Source organism: Condylura cristata, unplaced genomic scaffold, assembly GCF_000260355.1.
Source record: "Condylura cristata isolate star-nosed mole 26May11 unplaced genomic scaffold, ConCri1.0 scaffold00009, whole genome shotgun sequence".
Taxonomy (NCBI): domain Eukaryota; kingdom Metazoa; phylum Chordata; class Mammalia; order Eulipotyphla; family Talpidae; genus Condylura; species Condylura cristata.
The window spans coordinates 43,925,760-43,946,784 of NW_004567110.1; the positions used below are offsets into that span (position 1 = coordinate 43,925,760).

At 37.6% G+C, this 21,025-nt stretch overlaps 1 protein-coding gene across 1 annotated transcript; it reads left to right on the top strand.

Moving 5' to 3' along the window:
• The first annotated feature begins 7,295 nt into the window (after positions 1-7,295).
• LOC105853434 (chromosome unknown open reading frame, human C8orf89) lies at positions 7,296-15,182 on the top strand. Its single transcript, XM_012722910.1, has 4 exons — positions 7,296-7,422; positions 9,110-9,257; positions 12,901-12,956; positions 15,034-15,182. Exons 1-4 carry the CDS (start codon positions 7,296-7,298, stop codon positions 15,180-15,182), a joined length of 480 nt encoding a protein of 159 aa, XP_012578364.1.
• The last annotated feature ends 5,843 nt before the right edge of the window (positions 15,183-21,025 follow it).

The following is a 21,025-nucleotide window of genomic DNA, read 5'->3' on the forward strand; positions in this document are numbered from 1 at the left end:
GTTCAGAGTTTTATCCAAAGACTAGTGTCAGAGACAGATATTAAATAATCACGAATAAAATATATGATTATAAACCATCAAAAGTCGTGCTGAAGGAAATGGCAGGATACTATTAACATAACAGAAAGTCCTTTCCTAATCTTGAAAATCTCTCAAATTAAAAAGATTCCCCTGAAGAAATGTCATTTGAGTTGATATCTGAACGATGGTAAGGAGTTACTTATGAAAGGGTTAAAATATGTTTTGTGTGTTCAGAGTCCTTGAAGTAGAAAAATGCTCGCCTTACCTCCCGAATCCCACCTGAAATTGAAGAATGCTTGTGTGGTCACCATAAAGCAACGGGAGGCTGGAATGAGAAGAAGGGGGAGAACAGGGCAGAGGACTAACTAGGCACCATCTTGTTTCTCGTGTTAAGGATTTTAGTCTTTAGCTCAAAAACACTGGAAAGCTATTGAAGGTTTTGAGCAATTGAGTGGCCTGAAATTTGCTTTGTTGAATGAGCACTACTCTGTGGATAATGGATTAATAAAAAGGGAAGATAGGGTTGACTTTCCCTCACTGGCTCAAGAGTGCTGAAATTTCCTATATGAGTATGCTTTGTTATGTGTGCCATCATGTTGGATGCTATCAGTGTTCATTAGAACTACATATCTGCCATAAATTCACCTCTGTAAACTGTTGAGACAACATCAGCTTTGAACATTAGGTATAACATTGTAAGTATAGTGAAGAGTGTCCACGTTATCATCTAAGTAAGACCATTTGCAGGACTGAGGACATATTTGGGACTCTCAGTTATGACGGAGTACACATTGGGGAGGACCAAGACACAGGCAGATTCCCTATCCTGGGCTAAGGGTTCAGCAACTGGATTAAGAACTCCATTGTGGTTATCATTTTCTATGTTATGATGATTTTCTATGTTATGGTGAATGGGGAAAAATTGAACAATCTACCTTAAGACAGAAGATCTTCCTGGATAGTTTCCATCTCAGAATTCTGTGAGGAACTACGCAGCATGTCCTTTTGCCTGCAGAAAAGCATGGATAGCTGTTGGCTAACTCTTTAAGGTAATACTAGATGAACCAAGAGGTGGCTGAAATGTATTGTCTTCTGCTTCCTCATGGCCCTGTTTCCCTGGTTCTCAAACCACATGCATGGAGATATGACAAAAGTTAAGAATTGTTAGGAAAAATGTTAAAGTTCTGAACTCACAGTTTAGGTTGGGGGAATTTGAGTGGATAGGAGAGAAGTTAAAAACCTAATCCAGGAGGGGAGTACAGGGGAACTTGGTCCAGGGTGGAATGCAAGCGGTCAGGTTAAGAGATACATAGGTAATAAGAATGGCAGGTTTAGTTAAATGACAAGATTTAGAGGAAAAGAGGTATCAGTATGGGCTACCCAGTTTCAACCTTGTACAGCCAGAGGATGGCTAGGTTATATATTGTTAGGGAATATTGAAGGGACTATGCCTAATGGTGAGGCATGATGTATCCAAATATAGCAATTGAATGAACTGTTAGTTATATGTGCCTATTGCTCAGAAGAGAGATATAAAAATACAGATTTAGGGGCCCTCCCTGGTGGCACAGCAAGTTAAAGCACAGCACTAAGAGTTCGATCCCCACCCTGGAGGTGATCCACATGGCACAGCAGACCTCTCCTGACCCACCTGCTGCTCCTCTCAGTTGTGTTCTTCATCCTGTTCTGCTCCCCACTCTGTCACTATGTCTTTGATGAATCCTCTCACCGCTCTTTCACCTCTGGTCTGTACCCCAGTTGTATATGCACAAATAAAGAAATCTTAAAAAAAATACAGATTTAGGATTGTTTGAAGAAGGTTATAGAACAGATCATTGTTTCAGTCTTACTTAACTGCTTCCATTCCTTGAAACAGCATCTGATAGAGCAAGATTGCTAGAGTCCTTGCCCGGTAATGACACTCCATAGAGTAGCCTGACATGGACTTGGCCTAAGACTTAGCTCAAAACTCATCACTTGAAGCTTTTCCTGACAATCGAAAATTCCCACTACTTTCAGTGTGCCCCTGTGCCCCCTTCCCTTGAGATTTACTTTAAACTCAATTCATTTGTTTCTTTTCTACTCAAAACCTTCTGATAGATTTTCAATGTACATAGAATAAAATTCAAACTTTTTACTATGTTGTACAAAGTCCCTAAAGTAATCTGGCCCCTCCTATATGTACAAGCACTACAAGACAACAGTCTGTGTTTCCAAACATGACAGGAAAATTTGAATAATCAATATTGTGTGACCTGCCCTGATGCTAAGTGGTGGAAAGATAAAGGATCTGCTAGTAATCTCATTTTACTGTTTCAATGTGACTTTTAGAAAATGTAAAGTTATACTGTGCGGTTTGCAATAGTGATCAGATGTTGTGAAGATCAGAGAAAAGGATTATAAAATGACCAGCAAGGATCATAAAAGAATGGACATACTATTAATTGTAATGGCAGTGATTGTTATCATCCTTATGAGAGTAGAAGTCCAGTCTTGCTCGGGGTTCTCTTCAGAGTTCAGTATTGCCTTTACGTAACAGACACTTAGCATGTGTGATTGACTGAAGTTATAGTAAATTAGTCAGCTACAAGATTAACTATTCTTTTGTGTACATATTTAGAATAAAAGTCATGACTATCTTGAAAAATCATGACTATATTTTTTAATAGAACACAGAAAGTATTTTTTTCAGGTACAAATGCTAATTATTTATTTTTAAAATAACTTTCTAAATTAATGAAGTACCATTGTCTTACATCATTGCTAATATTTGACGATATAGGATTTCTCCCTGCAGGTGAGGCCACCATAGCTCTCTCACCACCAGCATACCCATAATCCTCCAGCATAGTCTCGCTCCTTCTCACTCCTCTGCTTGCCTTCCCCTCCCCCTTAACCTCTTGGATGCCTCTCGGTCAGCTTTCAAGGGTTGGTTTTAAAGTTTGTCTTTGTCTCTTCCTTTGTTTGGTTTCTCTATTTTCACATATAAGTGACAGCATTAAGTATTTGTCTTTCTCCTTTGCTTATTTTGCTTAGCATAATCCCTTACAGCTCCAGCCATATTGCCGCCAATATCAATGAAAAGTATGCCATTGCATATATACACCACATCTTCGTGATCCATTCATCTGTTTTTAGGTATTTAGGCTGTTTCCATATCAGATATTATAAATAGTGCTGCCATAAACATAGAAGTCCAGGTTTCCTTTCAAATTAATGATTCTGTGTTCTTTGAGTAAATTCCTAGGAGAGGAATTGCTGGATTGTGGCAGATCTAATGATTATAATTTAAATTTAAAATATTTTATTGTGGGAAGATCACATAACATGAAATTTATCTTCTCAATCAACTTTTTAAAAGATTTATTTATTTATGCATACAGAGCTGGAGTACAGGCCAGAGGTGCAGGGGTAGAGGGGTAGAAGTTGAGAGGATTCACCAGAGACAGAGTGAGGAGCAGAACAGGCTTGCTCATGAAGAACACTACTGAGGGGAGCAGCGGGTGGGTCAGGAGAGGTCTGCCGTGCCATGAACTCATGCTGAAGTGGCTCTAGCTTCTCAGTGTTGTGCTTTAACCGGTCGGTCGCACCACCAGCGAGGGCCCCTTCTCAATTTTTTTTTTTAAAGATTTATTTATTTATTCGTACAGAACTGGGGTACAGGCCAGAGATGCAGAGGGTGAGAGGATTCACCAGAGACAGAGTGGGGAGCAGAACAGGCAGATCGACGAAGTACACTGCTGAGGGGAGCAGTGGGCAGGTCAGGAGAGGTCGCCACACCATGTGGATCTCCTCCGGGGCAGGCGGGAATCGAACTCATGTGGAAGTGGCTTAAGCTTCTTAGTCCTGTGCTTTAACCTGCTGTGCCACCAGGGAGGGCCCCCTTCTCAATTTTTAATTGTACAATACAGTTTTGTTAGCTATAGGAACAATGTTGTACATCAGATGGTTAACATTTACTTATCTTGCATAACTGAAACCTTATATGTTCTCAGTGGCTCTTCACTTTCCCCTCACCCAGACCCTGACAACCAGTCTATGTTTCTATCAGTTGGACTCTTTTAGATACCTCATGTAAATGGCATCATGCAATAATTGTTTTTCTGTGACTTATTTATTTCACTTGTGTTTCATAGTGTTCTCAAGTTTCAACCATGTTGTTGCATATGTCAGGATTTCTTTCATTTACTTATTTATTGTAGAACAGTATTGTTAGAGGACAAACTCAGGGGCACCCTAAGACCCCCACACTTGCTTACTCTAAATGATTCTGCCATCCACTGCTTAAAGACAAAACATGAATAAATTTTGTTGGTGCACAAAACCTTCAGTAGAAATCATTATATAATTATTCTGCATAGAGAGAAGAGAAAGAATATAGTTTCCTAATGAATCGCCCAGTTATTAATCCCCTTGTGGGTAAATGCCCAACCAAAAGGGTTGGCCCAAAACGGGGCCATTGAGGCCTGAAAATTTGTCGCAGGCTACAATATCTTCTGGTGGGGATCCTTAGGAAGGAGCCAGAAATGGCCAGGCAAATCTGAAAGGAAGAACAAAATCAAAGTCAAGATAAAGGCTGCCACTGTCAGCCTTCCAAGGGGTCTCTCATCTATGGCTTTTGCAAGTGTCTCCTTCCATGTCCCCCAAGTTTCTGGTACAAGTCCAAGGCCAAGAAGCAAGTGCAACTTCTCTTTCACACGTGTCTCTGTTCTACATGCCTCCTCTAAGTCTTCTCTTTAAATCTCTCCCACTACCATTTTAGTTTACCCTCACTGATCATCTCCGCCCTTCCTTAGGTGAGTCAGGAACACAGAACATCTCTTTTTTAGATTACACTGTTACAATAATACATACCCTATTATATATCTGTATATATTTTCTTTATCCGTTCCACTGTTGATGAGTATTTTCTTTGTTTCCATATCTTAGCCACTGTGAAGTGTGTAGCAATGACTGTGGGATTGATAGTATTTTTTGAGATTCTAATTTCAAATCTTTTGGGACAAATCCCCAGAAGTGGGATTACGATCATATGGTAGTTATATATTTTTTTTTCATGTTCCTGATTTTGTTTTTTAGTAATAGTTTATTTTTACATATTTTTGTGCATTTTCCATCTTAGTTGCAATCCCCTTGGGTTTCCCATCACCAAATCACCCATGTGCCATCACCATAGTTCAGTGCATTACCCTCCCTTCATTGTTTTTGATCCCATTCCCCACTTCACCCCCATAAAATGTTTCTGGTATGTAGCTGTTCATCATTATCATTATTTTTTCACCTGTTCCGTTATATTCCTGCTATGAGAGAAACCATCCGGTATTTTACCTTTTCTTTCTGTCTTATTTCACTAAGCATGATCTTTTCCAGCTCCATCCATGTTGCTGCAAAAGACATGTGTTTCTTTTCTCTGGTTGCTGAGTAATATTCCATTGTGTATATGTACCACATCTTTTTAATCTAGTCATCCATTTTGGGGCATTTGGGCTGTTCCCATGTCTATTTTTAATTTTTTAAAGAAAGCTCAATACTGTTTTCCATAATGGCTGCCCCATTTTGCATTTCTATAAACAATGTGCAAAGGTCTTATTTCTCTACATCTTTAGTTTTCATCCATTTCTTTAAATGGATCCCACAGAAAGTTTGGAAGCCTCTGCTGGTCTGGGTAGGACCTGCAGGGTTTTACAGGAGGTGCCATCTCTGCTGCTCTGAAGATTTTATTGGCTATCTGGGGTTCCTTCTGCTTCCATATGAATTTTTAAATTACTTTCACTCTTTCTATAAAAAATGGCATTTAGGCCCTCCCTGGTGGCGCAGCGGGTTAAAGCACTGCACTGAGAAGCTAAAGCCACTTCCGCATGAGTTGGATTCCCGCCTGCCCGGGAGGAGATCCACATAGTGCGGCAGACCTCTCCTGACCCGCCCACAGTCTACTTCGTAGATCTGCCTGTTCTGCTCCCTGCTCTGTCTCTGGTGAATCCTATCACCCTCCACATCTCTAGTCTGTACCCCAGTTCTGTATGAATAAATCAATAAATCATTTAAAAAATGGTATTTGGATTCTAATAAGGATTGCATTAAATACATAGGGCTCTTAAGGTAGTATGCATATATTGACAATATTAAGTTTTCAAATCCATGAACATGAGGTGTCTTTCCATTATTTGTGTCTTCAACTTCTTTCATCAGTGTTATGTTTTCAGTGTACATGTCCTTCACTCATATAATTAGGTTAATTCCTAAGTCTTTATTCTTTTTTTTTTAAGATTTATTTATGCACACAGAACTGGGGTACAAGCCAGAGGTGTAGGGACAGTAAGAAGATTCACCAGAGACAGAGTGGGGAGCATAGAGTAGGCAGATTGAAGAGATACACTGCCAAGGGGAGCAGTAGGCCTGCTAGGAGAGGTCTGCTGTGCCCTGTGGATCACCCCGGGGCGGAGGACATCAAACTCGCCCTGAGGCACCTGAGACCAGCTTGCAGTGCTGTGTGGGTCCTACTAGCCCTTTGCGCCACCAGGGAGGGCCCGGTATTTTATTCCCTTTTTTTTTTTTTTTAAGATTTATTTGTACGTACAGAATTGGGGTACAGGCCAGAGGCTCAGCAGTGGCGAGAGGCTTCACCAGAGACAGAGCGGGGAGCAGAACAGGCAGATCAACGAAGTACACTGCTGAGGGGAGCAGCGGGCGGGTCAGGAGAGGCCTGCCACGCCATGTAGGTCACCTCCCAGGCAGATGGGGATCGAACTCATGCGGAAGTGGCTTAAGCTTCTTAGTGCAGTGCTTTAACCCACGGCGCCACCAGGGAGGGCCCTCACCCTTCATTTTTTTTTAACCTAGTGCAGCACATTGAATTTTGTATGTTGAATCATCCTTGCACCCCAGAATAAATCCCAGTTCATCATGGTGTACAATACTATTTTGAGAAACTTAAAAGCATCCTATTACTTTCGACATGGTAACTTGAGATTGAACTTCCAGGTTTTTTGTTTTTTATTTCCAAATATTGGTAACATAAATTTTGAAAGAATCCAAAGTATACTTGAAAGAAAAGCATTCTTACTAATGTATTTTAGTTATACTCTTAAAAACCTATTGCTTTAACATTCAAAGAATATGAATTTGCATGTTATCAGTAACTTTGTTAGTTTTTAATCTGTATGATAGAAAACAAATTAAAAATATTCATCTCTGAAATAACCTTTTTTTTGTATTTTGTGTTCTGAATTTGGAGCAGCACCCCACTCTCAACCACACTGTTGAAAGAAGAAAAAATGTCATTGCTATCTCCTGACATCAAATTTGAGATTCCTGACATCACCAGAAATGCATTTGAGAATTGTTTTTTTTTAGAGAGTAGTTGGAGGAAAGCAGTTTTAGAGACACAAAAGATGGAGAAAGGTAACTTCATTTTTATTTTACTTGAGAAAACAGAAACAATGCCTTAAATTTCCCTATATTTCTAAAGCAGTGAAGAGAAATTCTGTAATTTCTGTAGCATTTATATAAGGATAATGTCTTAGGTTTATAGAAAAACAAATGAAAGCAAATTAAATAATGTGACTGCAATGCACGATATAAAGTTTAAATACAACTCAATTTCAGAACAATGTTGGATCATAGTTCTATTCATAAATAGTGTTTGTTTTTAAATGCCTCTGGTTAGTTTTTATATTTTAAGAATCTCAAATATTTAACAGCATCTTTTTGTTTTAATGATTCTCAAAGAAAGTATCTTACATTCTATAGTTGCTCAATAAAAACTAGTTTGAGAATTTTGATACATGTATGTGAGTATATTAATAGCTTCCCCCTTTAATTTTTGGTTAGGATTGTGTTTCTTATGTGTTCTCAATTCTGTCTTTAACTTAATTAATGGAGATATATCTCTTTAAAACTATTTTATCATACCTGTTTTTGAGTATGTTGCTATATATATTTGCCTTTTCACTTGATTCCATTAAAGATACTCAGAAGTTACTAATTTGTTTGCCCGACAACTCCCAAATATAGTTGCTGAGAAATATCTATATATTTTTTTGATTAGGAGAAAATTTTTTTTTCCAAAGGAGGAAAAACAAAGGTTACAAAATAACATTTTAAGCACTTATTATCACTCCAATCCCATTAAATATTTTTATTTTTGTTAAAATTAGTAGAAAACATTTAAAACTATTTTATTCTGATTGAGGTAACATTGGATTATAACACTTCATATGATTTAGGGGTATAAATTCCTTTCTCTCCAAACATACGTTGTCATACTTCACCTACCATCAAGCCTCCCCCAAGTCCACTGGGCTCTCTCCCCACTTTCCTTCCATCCATTCAAGCTCCTCCTCTGATAGCCTCAACTCTGCAATCAGATTTCTAGGATTTCTTTTGTAAAAACAATTATGTTTAGTATAAAGATTACCCAAATGTTTAATCTTTTAATTTTCTTTTGCCATTTACTGCCTTTGTTTTGAAGAGCTTAGCTGGCTTGTTGTGTATGTGTGTGTGTGTTTTATAATTTGACAATCTTTTTGTCTAGAAATATGTAAGTTCAGCAGAAGACGCAATCTTGGTGCTTCAGTATTGCTATTTCTGGATTTAGTGTGAACTTTTGCAGATAGAAGAAAATTTAAGTCAATGCCTGAAATAGAATTCATTTCATATGTGGCTCGGATGGATATGTATATAAGCCTCTTGATTGTCTGCATAAAAGTGGGGAGTTGAAAACTTATAAAGTAGCATATAACATAAACCTCTTAAAAGTGCTTTTTAATGGTTTTAATGTGAAAGTATCTAATATTCTTGGAATTCTAATAAAACAAAATAATGAAAGCAGAAAACAGTCATAGCTGCAGGAGATCTGTGAAGATGTCCTTTCCCTCATTCTAATTATTAACCAGCCCTTTAATCAAGTCCTTCCTTACTAGGAATGGAAAGCTATCTTTCGGGGGAAGAGCTAGATAAATAAGAATTGTTAATTTTCTTTACTAAATAAGTGACTCAGTATATAAATTATGCATTTTCGTTAGTAAAAGAGGTTGTATACATTTAATCAAGAGATAATAAAGATTATGATGATAATATTTTAAATTAGAATACACCACAGCACTTGGTCTAGAGGAGTTCAAAGAATGTATCAAAATGCCATATTTACCTGGATTACCATATTACCAAAAAAGTGCAAGTTCATCTCCACTGAAGGTTCACAAGAGGCATGCTGATCCTGAGATGCCTGCACTCAGGTAGATTGTTTCTATTCAATTTTCTTTTGCTGAATATTGATTTGTAATGAAGGGACTTTTCTGACTCGTAAATTTAATTACTTCCTTCCTACTAATTTGTTTTTAAGAAAGGATTAACTTTGTAAAATCAAAGTTTATGAGATTATTCAGTTTTGAGAAGCGTTTTTTTTTTTTTTCTGTTTTCAAGTGGTATTACTAGAATGGATTTAGGATTTCCTTCCTTTAAAAACATCTTTATTTACCTTGTGTAGATAGCCCATGAGAATCTTGGAATTTTTAGCAATAAAACTAAATGAACTCTGCAATATTAATAGGTTTCCAAACTCTGAACACAGAAACTTGTATTTCATGTGTAGTTTGAAGTAGTGTGGGAGAAGATTCTGGATGAGATGTCAGCCTAATGAAGACCCTGCAATGACCATCACAAATGAATTCATAGTGAATTCATCAGCCAGAGAAATCCCACTGACTTTGAATACTGGCAATTAATAACATTACTATAAAGAACTGTTCTACTGTATATCAAACGGATTGACAAACCATTAAAAGAAAACCCCTTTCTCCAAAAGGATATGTGAATTAATAAGACTATTTCACATTCTATTTGGTTTCTGCTTTGGTTTATTTATCATTATTTATTGAAATTATTTATTGAATGCATTTGTTCAGTCTGCCATTATAAAAAAAAAGAGACGAGGTATTTAGATTAGTCTGAGTTGCAACTTTCTTTTGGGAGGATTTATATCTTCTTATCTCCTGTCATAATTGCTTAAGGTCATCCAACTATACCTAGCATACAGTATTAAAATTCAGAATATATTTCTTGAGGTTTTCACTAGTATTATTAATGTTAAAATACTGGAGATTCTGGTAATAAAGAGAAAAAACATACTGAAACTGAAAAGTTGCAGATAATTTTTAACTAAATTATGAAAATAAATAAGAACTTTGCAGAAAATTTGGGGAAAAAAACCAGAAAAACAATTACTTGGTATTACTTGATATGAATCCAACATACTCATTTTTATTGTTGGGTGTTCCATTCTATGCTTCATATTCATTGATTTTATTTGAGTTGTGATTTTAGTGTATTTACTTAATTTTTTTATTTTAGTCTATTAACATAACAATACATATTTTATATCATTACATAAACTTGAAATAGTCTTTACTGTTATTTTTTAATGCCAAGCCATACTTTACTTAGCCATGCTTTATTGTTGATTTTTTTTAGTTTCTTTGATTTTTTTGTTTTATAAACAACACTGCAGCAACAGCAAAGCCTTTCCCAACATTTTAAAAATGTTATTCCGAAGGTAGATTGCCAAGCTATTTATTTCTAAAAGGCAAAATTGCTCATTCTGCAGTGAGATGGTAATGAAATGAGGCAAAATCAGAGATAGTGGAAAGAAATAGTCAGTTGCTAGTAGAGTAAGTTGTAGCAGTGAAGAGGAGAAAAGTCAGGAAAGTAGAAACAGGAGGGGCCATGGTGAGCAAGTGTATAAAATAAGCTACTTAAGAATAATGGTCTCCATCATTATTAAGACCTGTACCCTGGGCATGCAGCTATAGCATTGTCATGGGGAGTCACAGTGTCTTCTGAAGAGAAGGTGGGTAAGGATGTGTAGGGTTACCTCGGCAGTGGACTTTGGATCAATATAGACTGGTCTTGTTCCCTTTTTCAATGCATATGATCCTCCAAAAGAGGCTGGAAGTCTGCAAAGTACCTCCTAATCAACCTATTGAAACTTTAATTTTGTCTTTATTTTACTACCGACTGTTTCAATTTGAAATTTGGTTATGTAGGAAACGATTCTTCAGTGTTTTACTTTGGCTTGAGTGTACATGTCCTTAAGTGAGTGAAGGATAATTTGAATACATTATATTCATGTTATAACAAGTATTTTTCATAGTGGAAAAGTTGCAGTTAAGTGCCATCAAGTACCATAAGTACTTCATGAAGTGCTTGGCAAAGGTAAATAAACGTTAGTTCGTGTCTGTCTTTGAAACTAATGTCTTTTTATTTTAGCCATTCTAGTGAGAACATGTCAAGTTGCCAACAAGTATTTTATTCTCCTCTGCATATTGCACAACATCCTATGAAAGACCACTCTTGGCAAAGCAGGCAAGTACTCATTTTTATTCATTTTGTGTACAAGCCCTTACTCCCTTTTTCCTCCTTATATTGTTAGCATGCATCTGAGGGGGCACACACATCCCAGACTGTTAAGGAGTATGTGCTCGAAAAGGGGTCTGGTCATTTACTGCACAAAGGCAAAGGAAGCAGTCTCTTCATATGAATGATTTTTAGTGGAATTGGTATGCATAGTGAGAAAAGAAATAGTAATTTCCCCATAAAACTTTGAAAATTACCTATCCCCTTGTGGGCAAATGCCCAGCCACACAGTCTTGACCCAAAGTGGGGCTACTCTGAGGCAGAAAGAAAGCTTGCCACAAGTCTAGGCTACATTATGCAAGAACCCACAAGAAAGTAGTGAGAGAGATCCTAAAGAGCAGGGCCAGAAGGAGAGACTCAAAATTCAAAACGTAGCACAGACTCCAACATGAAGTGTAGGTAATGCCATTGTCTTTGCTAAGGACCAGAAGCAGCCTACCATGTGCCTCTCATCTACATGTCTATTCCAAGGGTCTCTACATGTCTCTCCTCCTTTTTCATCCCCCAAGTCCCATGGTGCACGTTGAAGCTGGAGAAGCACGAGAGCAAGAGCACACACGTGCTCAGTTATAAGCTGAGCATGGCTGCTTGACTCTGCCCCTCGGCCCTGCAGCCCCCAGGCAGGAAGTCAGATTCATGACATACTGGGATCTGTAATCCAACCAGCTGCATGAGGGTGAAATAGGGTGAGGAAAATGGCACCTCTCCGTCACAAAGGTGTACCTGTTATGTACACCTAAAAAAAAGTAAGATAAAATATGAGCATTTTATTTTGAAATTTGATAAATTGATGTTTTTTTCAATTTTTGTAAGTGATCAACCTTTTTCAGTGAATCTTAAGGCATACTTTGCTAACACATGATTGCCTCATTGAAAATAATCCTAGAGGAGAAGAATCAGGAAAGTTTTGACTAACTTCTACAGTTTACTATTGTTACAATAAATCTGTATTTGCTATGGATTATGTCACCCACTGCAGATGTAGGTATATATATTTCCCCCAAGAACCTAATTATAATCCAGATCTACTTTGTTTGGGAAAAATGTGTTAGTGATGACAAAGCTCAGATTGTGATGACTTAGTAGGTAAAAAAGTACATAAGTAAGTGATAGTGTTTAGTACCTCAGATTCCCTTTTAATCTAATTTTGATTCTCTTTCTTAGCACTGCCTGGATCATGATTAGTGATTTAAGGTAGAGATAAATTAATATAACATTGATATAACTATAGCGCTCATCCATGAATAAGATTTGTTAACAAAAACCAAGATAGTGAGTTGGTTCATAATTCTCTCTGCTGGATTATGATGGAAGGTGTTTCCTTTCTTTAATGCCTTTTTTAATTTCCCTGTGATATCTTTCAAAAAGTTTCATGGAATGTATGCTTCTTGCCTATATTTATATTTTAAAAGGTTAATGTTCTTTGCATTTATATAAAAGTGCTTTATGATAATATATCATTTTTAGGACAAAGAAGATAAAAGAGACATGCACTGCTGTATCACTTCAAGAGAAATCAAAAGGTAAGCGGTACACTCTTTATCCCTACCATATGTTTTATTAGGATGTCACATATCTTTTCTTTTTTTAACTTGCTTTATTTCTACTGACTCAGTTACCATTGCTTTGTTTAAGCTTTGTTTATTTTATAAGATTAGTGGATGGGTGTTCACACACCTATATTATCTCGGGATCCTGGAATATCCTGGGCTATTTCTAATGTGGCCATTGCAGTAGTTTGCAAACTGGTCTTCTTGTTTTGGGTCTCTTGCCTTTGAAATCCTTCATCATGGTAAGAAAAACTTAAAACTCTTGCTTTACTCAGATCACTCTCTTGATAATCAATGATATTTTGTGATGTAAAGATTAAAGTATAAACTATGTTGGTATTTAACCCTTTACTATCTTCTAATTTTCCTTTCCAACCTTATGTTCTAATTCATACTTTTGTGAAAACTATATCATGTAACGTCCATTTACAGACTCATTTATAAGCAAGCAGTATAAGCTGCAAAAAACTGCTCTTAATAATTATTTATTCTTTAATCCATGGTGACTAAGAAGCACCAAAGTATATTTCCACCATATATAGACTATGAATTTGTCATTTGACCTTTTGAAATCAGACATTCCCATTTCCACATTTCTGATATGTTTGATAAAAATTTTGTTTTTCAAATATAGACACTAAAAATCTATTTATCTAGGTAGTTAAACGTTTTAATGTCTAAAAGCCTATAGAGAATGTTCTAGCAGCCCTGATAGTTATATAACTACTGCTGCTTCATTCCTTACTTTTATGTGTTGTAGATTTTACGTGTTGTTGATTCATTATTCTAGAGGATCTATATAGGGCATTAATATAATGCAATGCAATGGTATAGCATTTAAATTCTCCAATAAACTCTCAACTATTTCTTGAAATAATTTTATCTAAAATTAGTTGTAAAGATTCTTGAGCCATATAGTTATTAAAACTTTTCCATTTTTGTCAATTACATTTTATTATCTTTTGATGACTCTCCTCTTAAACCAGAGGCCTTTTATTCTTTCTAAGATTTATTTATTTATGCATAGAAAACTGGGGTACAAATCAGAGGTGCAAGGATTCACCAGAGACAGAGTGGGGAGCAGTACAGGCATGTGGACGAAATACACTGCTGCGGGGAGCAGTGGGAGGCCTGGAGAGGTCTGCCACGCCATGTGGGTCACCTCTGGGATTGAACTTACACTGAAGTGGCTGTGGCTCGCTTGCAGGGCTGTGTCTTAACCGTTGTGCCACCAGGGAGGGAACTTAAACCAGGTTTTCAATGGCAACAGTATTAGTATTTTAGACAATTCTTTGAGGGCTCTGTCCTGTGGCCAGTACTTTCCAAATGTGACAATCAAAAATTTCTCCAGATATTGTCAAATGTATTCAGGGTGGCAAAATCATCCCCAGTAAAGAATTGGTGGTTTAAGCACAACAGCTTCAGCATTATGCTACCTGTCCTTCAGATTATCAAATGATTCATCTTTTATTTGTAAGCAACAATTATTTTCTTATTAGTTTATTTTAAACAAAATTATTTTTAATCACAATTCTAATTGTCTTTTTCTAGTGTATCCATCACTTCCATAATTTTACATTTATACATAAAGAAGTCCAAACAAACAATATCCCCCAAATCACTAAGTAAGATCTTTATTAATATTGTTGGTAGCAGTCAGAATTGACTCAGTAGCTTTCCAACTTTGGTCTACAGAAATTCATAGGTTAAATGTTCATGAACTTCTTGGATATATCCTTTCTCTAAGTTTCCGTATACTTTAAACAAGTTCTATAATCAACAGGCAACTTATAATTAAAGTATGAATGTCAATTAATTTTATGTATTCAAAAATAAGCATTACAGGTGTTTATATTTTAATTAAATATTTTTTTGAGATGATGTGCCATTAAGTAGTGGCATTTTTACTTCACAGAATGTGTTATCGGAAAGCTAGTTGTGTTTAACGTCGTTCAATGAGCAGAAATTTTCTTGCACTATGTTTATCATTCACTAGAATATCATTCATGTGTGTTTAATTTAATTTTAATAGCTGACTTTTTCTTCACAGTGTCTTGCTTCAGTGATCCTCTCTCTGGAGCATCATCTCAATATTTAAAGAGACTGTCAAAAATGGCCATGCTGGAGTATGATACCATTCGTCAAGAAACAATCAGAAAACCAAAAAAGGGCAAGAAACGAGAGCTACGAGATTGCTGATAGTTATCAGACAGACAGATTAGTGATTTCTTCACTGATTTTTAAGGCTTATATTTTTCCCTTTTTTCTTTTTTGATATGTGATATAATGTGCAATAATTTCTATAAAAATGGAAATATAAATAGGAAAAGTATTTTATACTAATGTATAGAACAAAATGTATTTTGTTAATATCCATAAAAAGGCATTTCAGTGATGGCTTATGGGGTTATATGCAGCGAAAAAAATTATATCTCATCAATTTTATGCATATTGATTATGTCTTTTGATTCAGCTGGATAAGTATTTTTTTGAGTGCCTGTCTATACAGTCCTTTTCTAGAAGGCATGGAGTAGTCAAGAAAGAATATTAGGGTTAGCTGTGGTCAGTTAGAATTCCCTCTTTTCTCTGAGTTTGAAAACAGTTTTGAGGTAAGTATTCAAACAGATGAAGATTAAAATATTAACTCTGAAGTAACCTGGAAGGAAAATCCCAGCCTAGCTTAGTGGGATTTTCCCAAACATTCAGCCTCCTAAACCTGACCAGCAGAACTGGGCAAATATATATACGCAAGTAATGCTGACACTCTCAGTCTTGCCTGCTGAATCTGAGTCTTTGCTGACAAATAGAATAGATTATCTCCACTGTTGTGGACACGCATATTCCAGAAAGGGGAGGGGAAGTAGGAGAGACATGCCAGCTCTGTGGAGAAGAGGAAGGTGTAGGTCAACCCAGCCCTTCCTCAAAACCTGAAGAGTAGGCAGTATTTGAGAGTAAGTTCCATGCCTTTATGCAACCCTGGTGTCAAAAGAATAGAGATGTAAGAGTCAAATGATAACATGAGGATATCTGATAGAGAACATCAGATGTCAAGCATGTAATTACTTCGCTCTGTTTCACTGTGGGAGATTTGGAGAATGCTTGTTTGTTGATGAAGCTTCATGTCGATATAATTTGTAGGCTAGATGTAATGAGATTAGAAGTTGGAAACCAGTTAAAAGGTTTTTACAAAAATCACAGTAACACTCTTTCAGTAGAAAGGTAGCCAGATAATTAGGACAGGGAGGCAAAGGCTTTAAGAGTAACTAGTTAGATTATAAGGTAGCTGGAAAGGAAGCTTCAAAATTAGCTCACTTCAAAATTAGCTCACTTTCAAATTTAAAAATAAGAATCTGAGAAGGATGTGGTAATTTTGTGGACTAAGAGGGTTAGTGCAGTTTTGAGAATAGTCAATTTCAGTTGCCATTAGATATCCAGGTAAAGATGCCAAGCAAATTGAAAAGTAGGTCTGTACTTCTGGAAAAAGATATTGACTAGTTAGAATTTTGAGAAATGTTTGTGTAACAAAGACTGTATAAATAGTAAATAGTAGTGAGATAAATAGTAGTGAGTGAAGAGAGCACAAATTCATTAAAATGGGAGGAAATAGGAAGAAAACAAAAATAGAAGCAAAAATATCATCATAGATGTGGGAGACTGGTCATATTCCATGTCCTTGCAATGGAGGATAAGAATAGAATACCTGGAAAGGACGCTACAGGGTCAGGAACCTGTCTCATACAAGGAGCTGGAGGGAGAAGAGATTAGCATAAACCATTAACCAAATTATGGAAACCCAGACCCTTAGGCCTCAATGACCAGATCTTGAGGCACAACAGGTGTCAAACTGTTGCAGGGAGTGTCAAGAACACAGACCTAAAGGTGAAGCTATGGGGATTAAGGAACAAACCATCCACCTACAAAGATGAGCCCCCCCGCCCCCCCAGCGAAAGAAGATAAAACCTGACACTGCCCCCTCCAAGGGCAGTTCTTTCTGCCTCGCATCATTGCAAGCATCCTTCTTTTTTCTGTTCCTTTTCTAAAAAGCCTTCTCCTTAAATGTATCTGATATCTCTGTGTCTTGGAAAATCTAGCCACGTGCTGCTAAAAGGGGAGTGTTGGAGAGACCTTTCCCAGAATGAACCCAAGGACCCTGTACTCAGCCTACCAACTCCAAAAACTACATCATACTTCATGCTTTGTATTCATGAGCAAATAAGCTATTAATATGTGTTTTACGCATTATCACAGTGCATTAGTTACTAGAAGAGAATTGAATAAACTTAAATAGTTATATTTGTGCTTACATCTAAATTTTGTTTGAGGATAGCTTAGATAGTATCTATGCCTTTTCTATCTTCTGGTCACCTCTTCCAAGTGACTCAAAGGTTTATTGGATGCAGGAGGAAAGTTTTCTTTAACAAAAATTTGATGAATTATTTTTTGGATGACCACTTGTAAGCACCTTTGATTGTCAAATGAATTTCATTTCTTGAGCTCCTAACATGTACATTAAACATTTAATTTTACTTATTTGTTTTAAAGATTTATTTATTTATACATACAGAGCTGCCTCGCAGTACAGGCCAGAGGTGCAGGGGTGGGGGGTGAGAAGATTCACCAAAGACAGAGTGGGAAGCAGAACAGGCAGACTGTCTAAAACATACTGCTGAGGGGAGCAGTGGGCTGGTCTGGAGAGGTCTGCCACACCATGTGGGTCACCCTCCTGGCCGGGCCTCGGACTCATGCTGCAGTGCCTGTGGTATCTTCAACGTGGTTTTGTTATAGGACAGGAAGAGGGGCACCACTGAACCCCCAAACCTCCCTGCTCTAAATAGATTCTGCCATCTGCCACATCAAGAAAAAACATATAAGACTTTAATTAAAAGGAACTTTAGGGTCCTCCGTGGTGGTGCAGTGGGTTAAAGCACAGCACTAAGAAGCTAAGGCCACTTCTGTATGAGTTCGATTCCTGCCAGCCCCAGAAGTGATCCACATGGTGCGGCAGACCTCTCCTGGCCCGCCTGCTGCTCCCCTCAGCAGGGTACTTCATAGATCTGCCTGTTCTGCTCTCCGCTCTGTGTGTGGTGAATGCTCTCACTGTCCCTGCACTTCTGGCCTGTACCCCAGTTCTGTATGCATAAATAAATATATCTTTTTTTAAAAAAGGAACTTTAATACAGCGAGTATATAATACGAAAGACAAAAAGACAAAGAATATAACTTCTAAATCAAACACCTGAAGTTACCCATCCCCTTGTGGGCAAAAGTCAACCCAAAAGGGATTGGTCCAAAGCAAGGCCTGAAAGCCCGCCACAAGCCTAAAGCATCTGCTGGCCAGTACCCATAGAAAAAGGTTAGAAATAGCCAGACTAGTCTGGGTTGAAAAGAGAAAAATCAAAATCAATATAAACACTACCATAGTCAACCTCCACACAGGTCTGTCACCCACATCTCCTTCAATCAGTCCTGGGCCAAGAAATAAACATGGTTCCTTCACATGTCTCCCTTTGCTCCATGTGGCTTCCTAAGGTCTCCCTCTGGCTCTCCATCCTGCTTCCTTTTTCCTAAAATTCCTTCCCTTTTTTTCTCTGCTCAGTTCCACCCTCCTTTGGGGTGGCGCAGGGAACCTGGAACCTCCCCCCTTCCTGGGGACCACCCTGTTACACTTTAACCCATTGTGCCACCAGGGAGGGCCCTTAATATTGTTTATAAACTTTATAAAACCCTAAAACAAGGTAAGCGATATTACCATAACAGTGTGATCTAAAAAGGAATGCTTGTTCCCTGCCCCATCTAATGAAGGGTGGAGCTTAGCAGGTAAGGAAAACCTAGAGAAAACGGACAGGAGGATCCTGTAGAGAGGACTGGACAACTTGGAGCCTCTGCAGAGACATGTGAAGAAGCTGTGCTGGCTTATTGCCCTTGGACTTGTCTCAGGGACTTAGGTTGAAGGAGACACTTAGAGAAAAGATATAGATGGGTGACATTTATCCTGACTTGTACTTTGATTTTACCCCTTCTGCCCCGTTTCTGTGGGTCTCCACCAGAAGGGGCTTCAGACTTGTGGCAAGCTTTCAGGACTCAGTGGCCCTGCTTTGGGCCGATGCTGTTTGGCTGGGCATTTATCCAGGAGGGGATGGGTGACTTTGGGTATTTGACCTGAAAATATTTATCCTTTCTTCTCGATTGCACACTAACTCTATTCAAGTTCTTTTCTACTGAAAGTCCCATGCAACAAAAGTAATATTTGTCTTGAAGCATAAATGGCAGAACTCATTTTGAGCATCAAAGTATGGGGGGCTAGGTGCCCCCGCAGCCTCCCTGCTAGCATTATTGATTTATAAGTGAAGTAAAATTACAGAACTTTGTTCTATACATTAACTTTAGCTAGAAAGCAGGAAAACTGGAATTCTAGACTACTAGGATTCAAAGATAATAGATAAAATCTCAATGAAATGATAATTAAAACCTTCACAACTTAGTTGCTATATCATGGTTTAGTTACCTTAAATTTAGAGGCAGCTAGTTCTTGCACATAGATATATATCTCCTAATATTGAGTGGAGGTCGAGTTACACTAGCAGAGTGGAAAGAATACTTTACCTCGCCCATGAAAGACTGACTCAAGCCAATTCAAGAACGGAGTGTAATGTTTCTTTCTTTTCTTTTTTTAAAGATTTCTGTATTTATGCATACAGAACTGGGATACAGGATAGAGGTGCAGAGGCAGTGAGAGGATTCACCAGAGACAGAGTGAGAAGCAGAACAGGCAGATGGACAAAGTACACTGCTGAGGGGAGCAGCGGGCGGGTCAGAAGAGTCTGCTGGGCCATGTGGGTCAGCTCCCTGGCAGGGGATCAAATGAATGCTGGAGCAGCTATGGCTAGCTTAGCTTCCTTGTGATGTGCTTTAACCTGTTGTGCCACCAAGGAGGGCCCCAAGAAGAAATATTTCAAGACAACTTTGTTCCAGTTTAGCTTTTGAGAAGTTTGAGTGTACAAATTTTCAACCTTTGAAGCAACCACTTCAAAGGAAGATACAAAGCTGTTAAGACTATGGTGCTAACAGGGATACCAGCTCCTGTTATCCTGGACTGAAATGTGAAAGAAGAAAGGTAAATGCAGATACCTTTGGGGGCTGAGGCTAAGGCCAGCAGGAAGATGAAAGATGCTGCTAGCTGGGTCCACCACGCTGCCAATAGTGATCACCTTTTTAGCTTGAGATTGAGTTGAATTTATGCTTTTTAAAAAATTAAATCTTAAAAACAGGTTGCAAGCATTCCTTACATTGTATTTACTCTGTCTCTTGTGTATTTTTTAGAAAAACTAAAGTGTATTTAGTACTGAGAGACTCAAATTACTCATTTGCCTAAGATAAAGCCATGATTTCATGATTTAGAGATCAGGATGAGATCCACTTCTGACATTTTAGTTAAATCTATGTTTGGTTTTGAAGACAATCTTGCCAGAAACAACCAATTTACACTTGTGATTTTGATATTTTTCCAGTGGAAGCAGTATTAATCATGACCTTGGGAAACTGTACCTTATAATAAATATTTAGGGTGGGAAGACAGAGTCCTGGACTTAGGATGAGAAACCAGTTGTTTACAAAGAATAACCACTTCAGAAAAGGAAAAATCGCTAGTCAATTATAGCTTCAAAGAAATTTCTTAAGACTCACTCACTGCCTTTTCTCTAATTCCACACCCATCAAGTCACTTTTTTCTAATATATAATTTAGACTCCTGAGTAAACACATTCACTGAAAACCAAATGCTTCATTCTTAGCCCTAAGACCGGGAATGATGATGTGCAGTGAGTGGTTCTGATTCATGGTCTGTGGTTTGATCAGTGTCAATTGGCACAAAAATCCATATCTATCATGCTAGTGAAATCAGTGAATTGAGGATCCTTTTTAAAAAAAAAAAAAAACTAGACAAATTACTTTAGTATTTTTTTAAAAACAAAAAATACAGGAGTTTCAGCAATGTAAACAAGCAGAAAAGTGTTTAAAAAGTACCTCAGGCCCTCCCTGGTGGT

Coding starts and splice junctions, on each gene's coding strand:
- LOC105853434 (XM_012722910.1), top strand. CDS start 7,296: ATGTCATTGCTATCTCCTGACATCAAATTTGAGATTCCTGACATCACC. Junction 7,423..9,109: donor GACACAAAAGATGGAGAAAG/GTAACTTCATTT, acceptor ATTTTAAATTAG/AATACACCACAGCACTTGGT. Junction 12,957..15,033: donor ACTTCAAGAGAAATCAAAAG/GTAAGCGGTACA, acceptor TTTTCTTCACAG/TGTCTTGCTTCAGTGATCCT.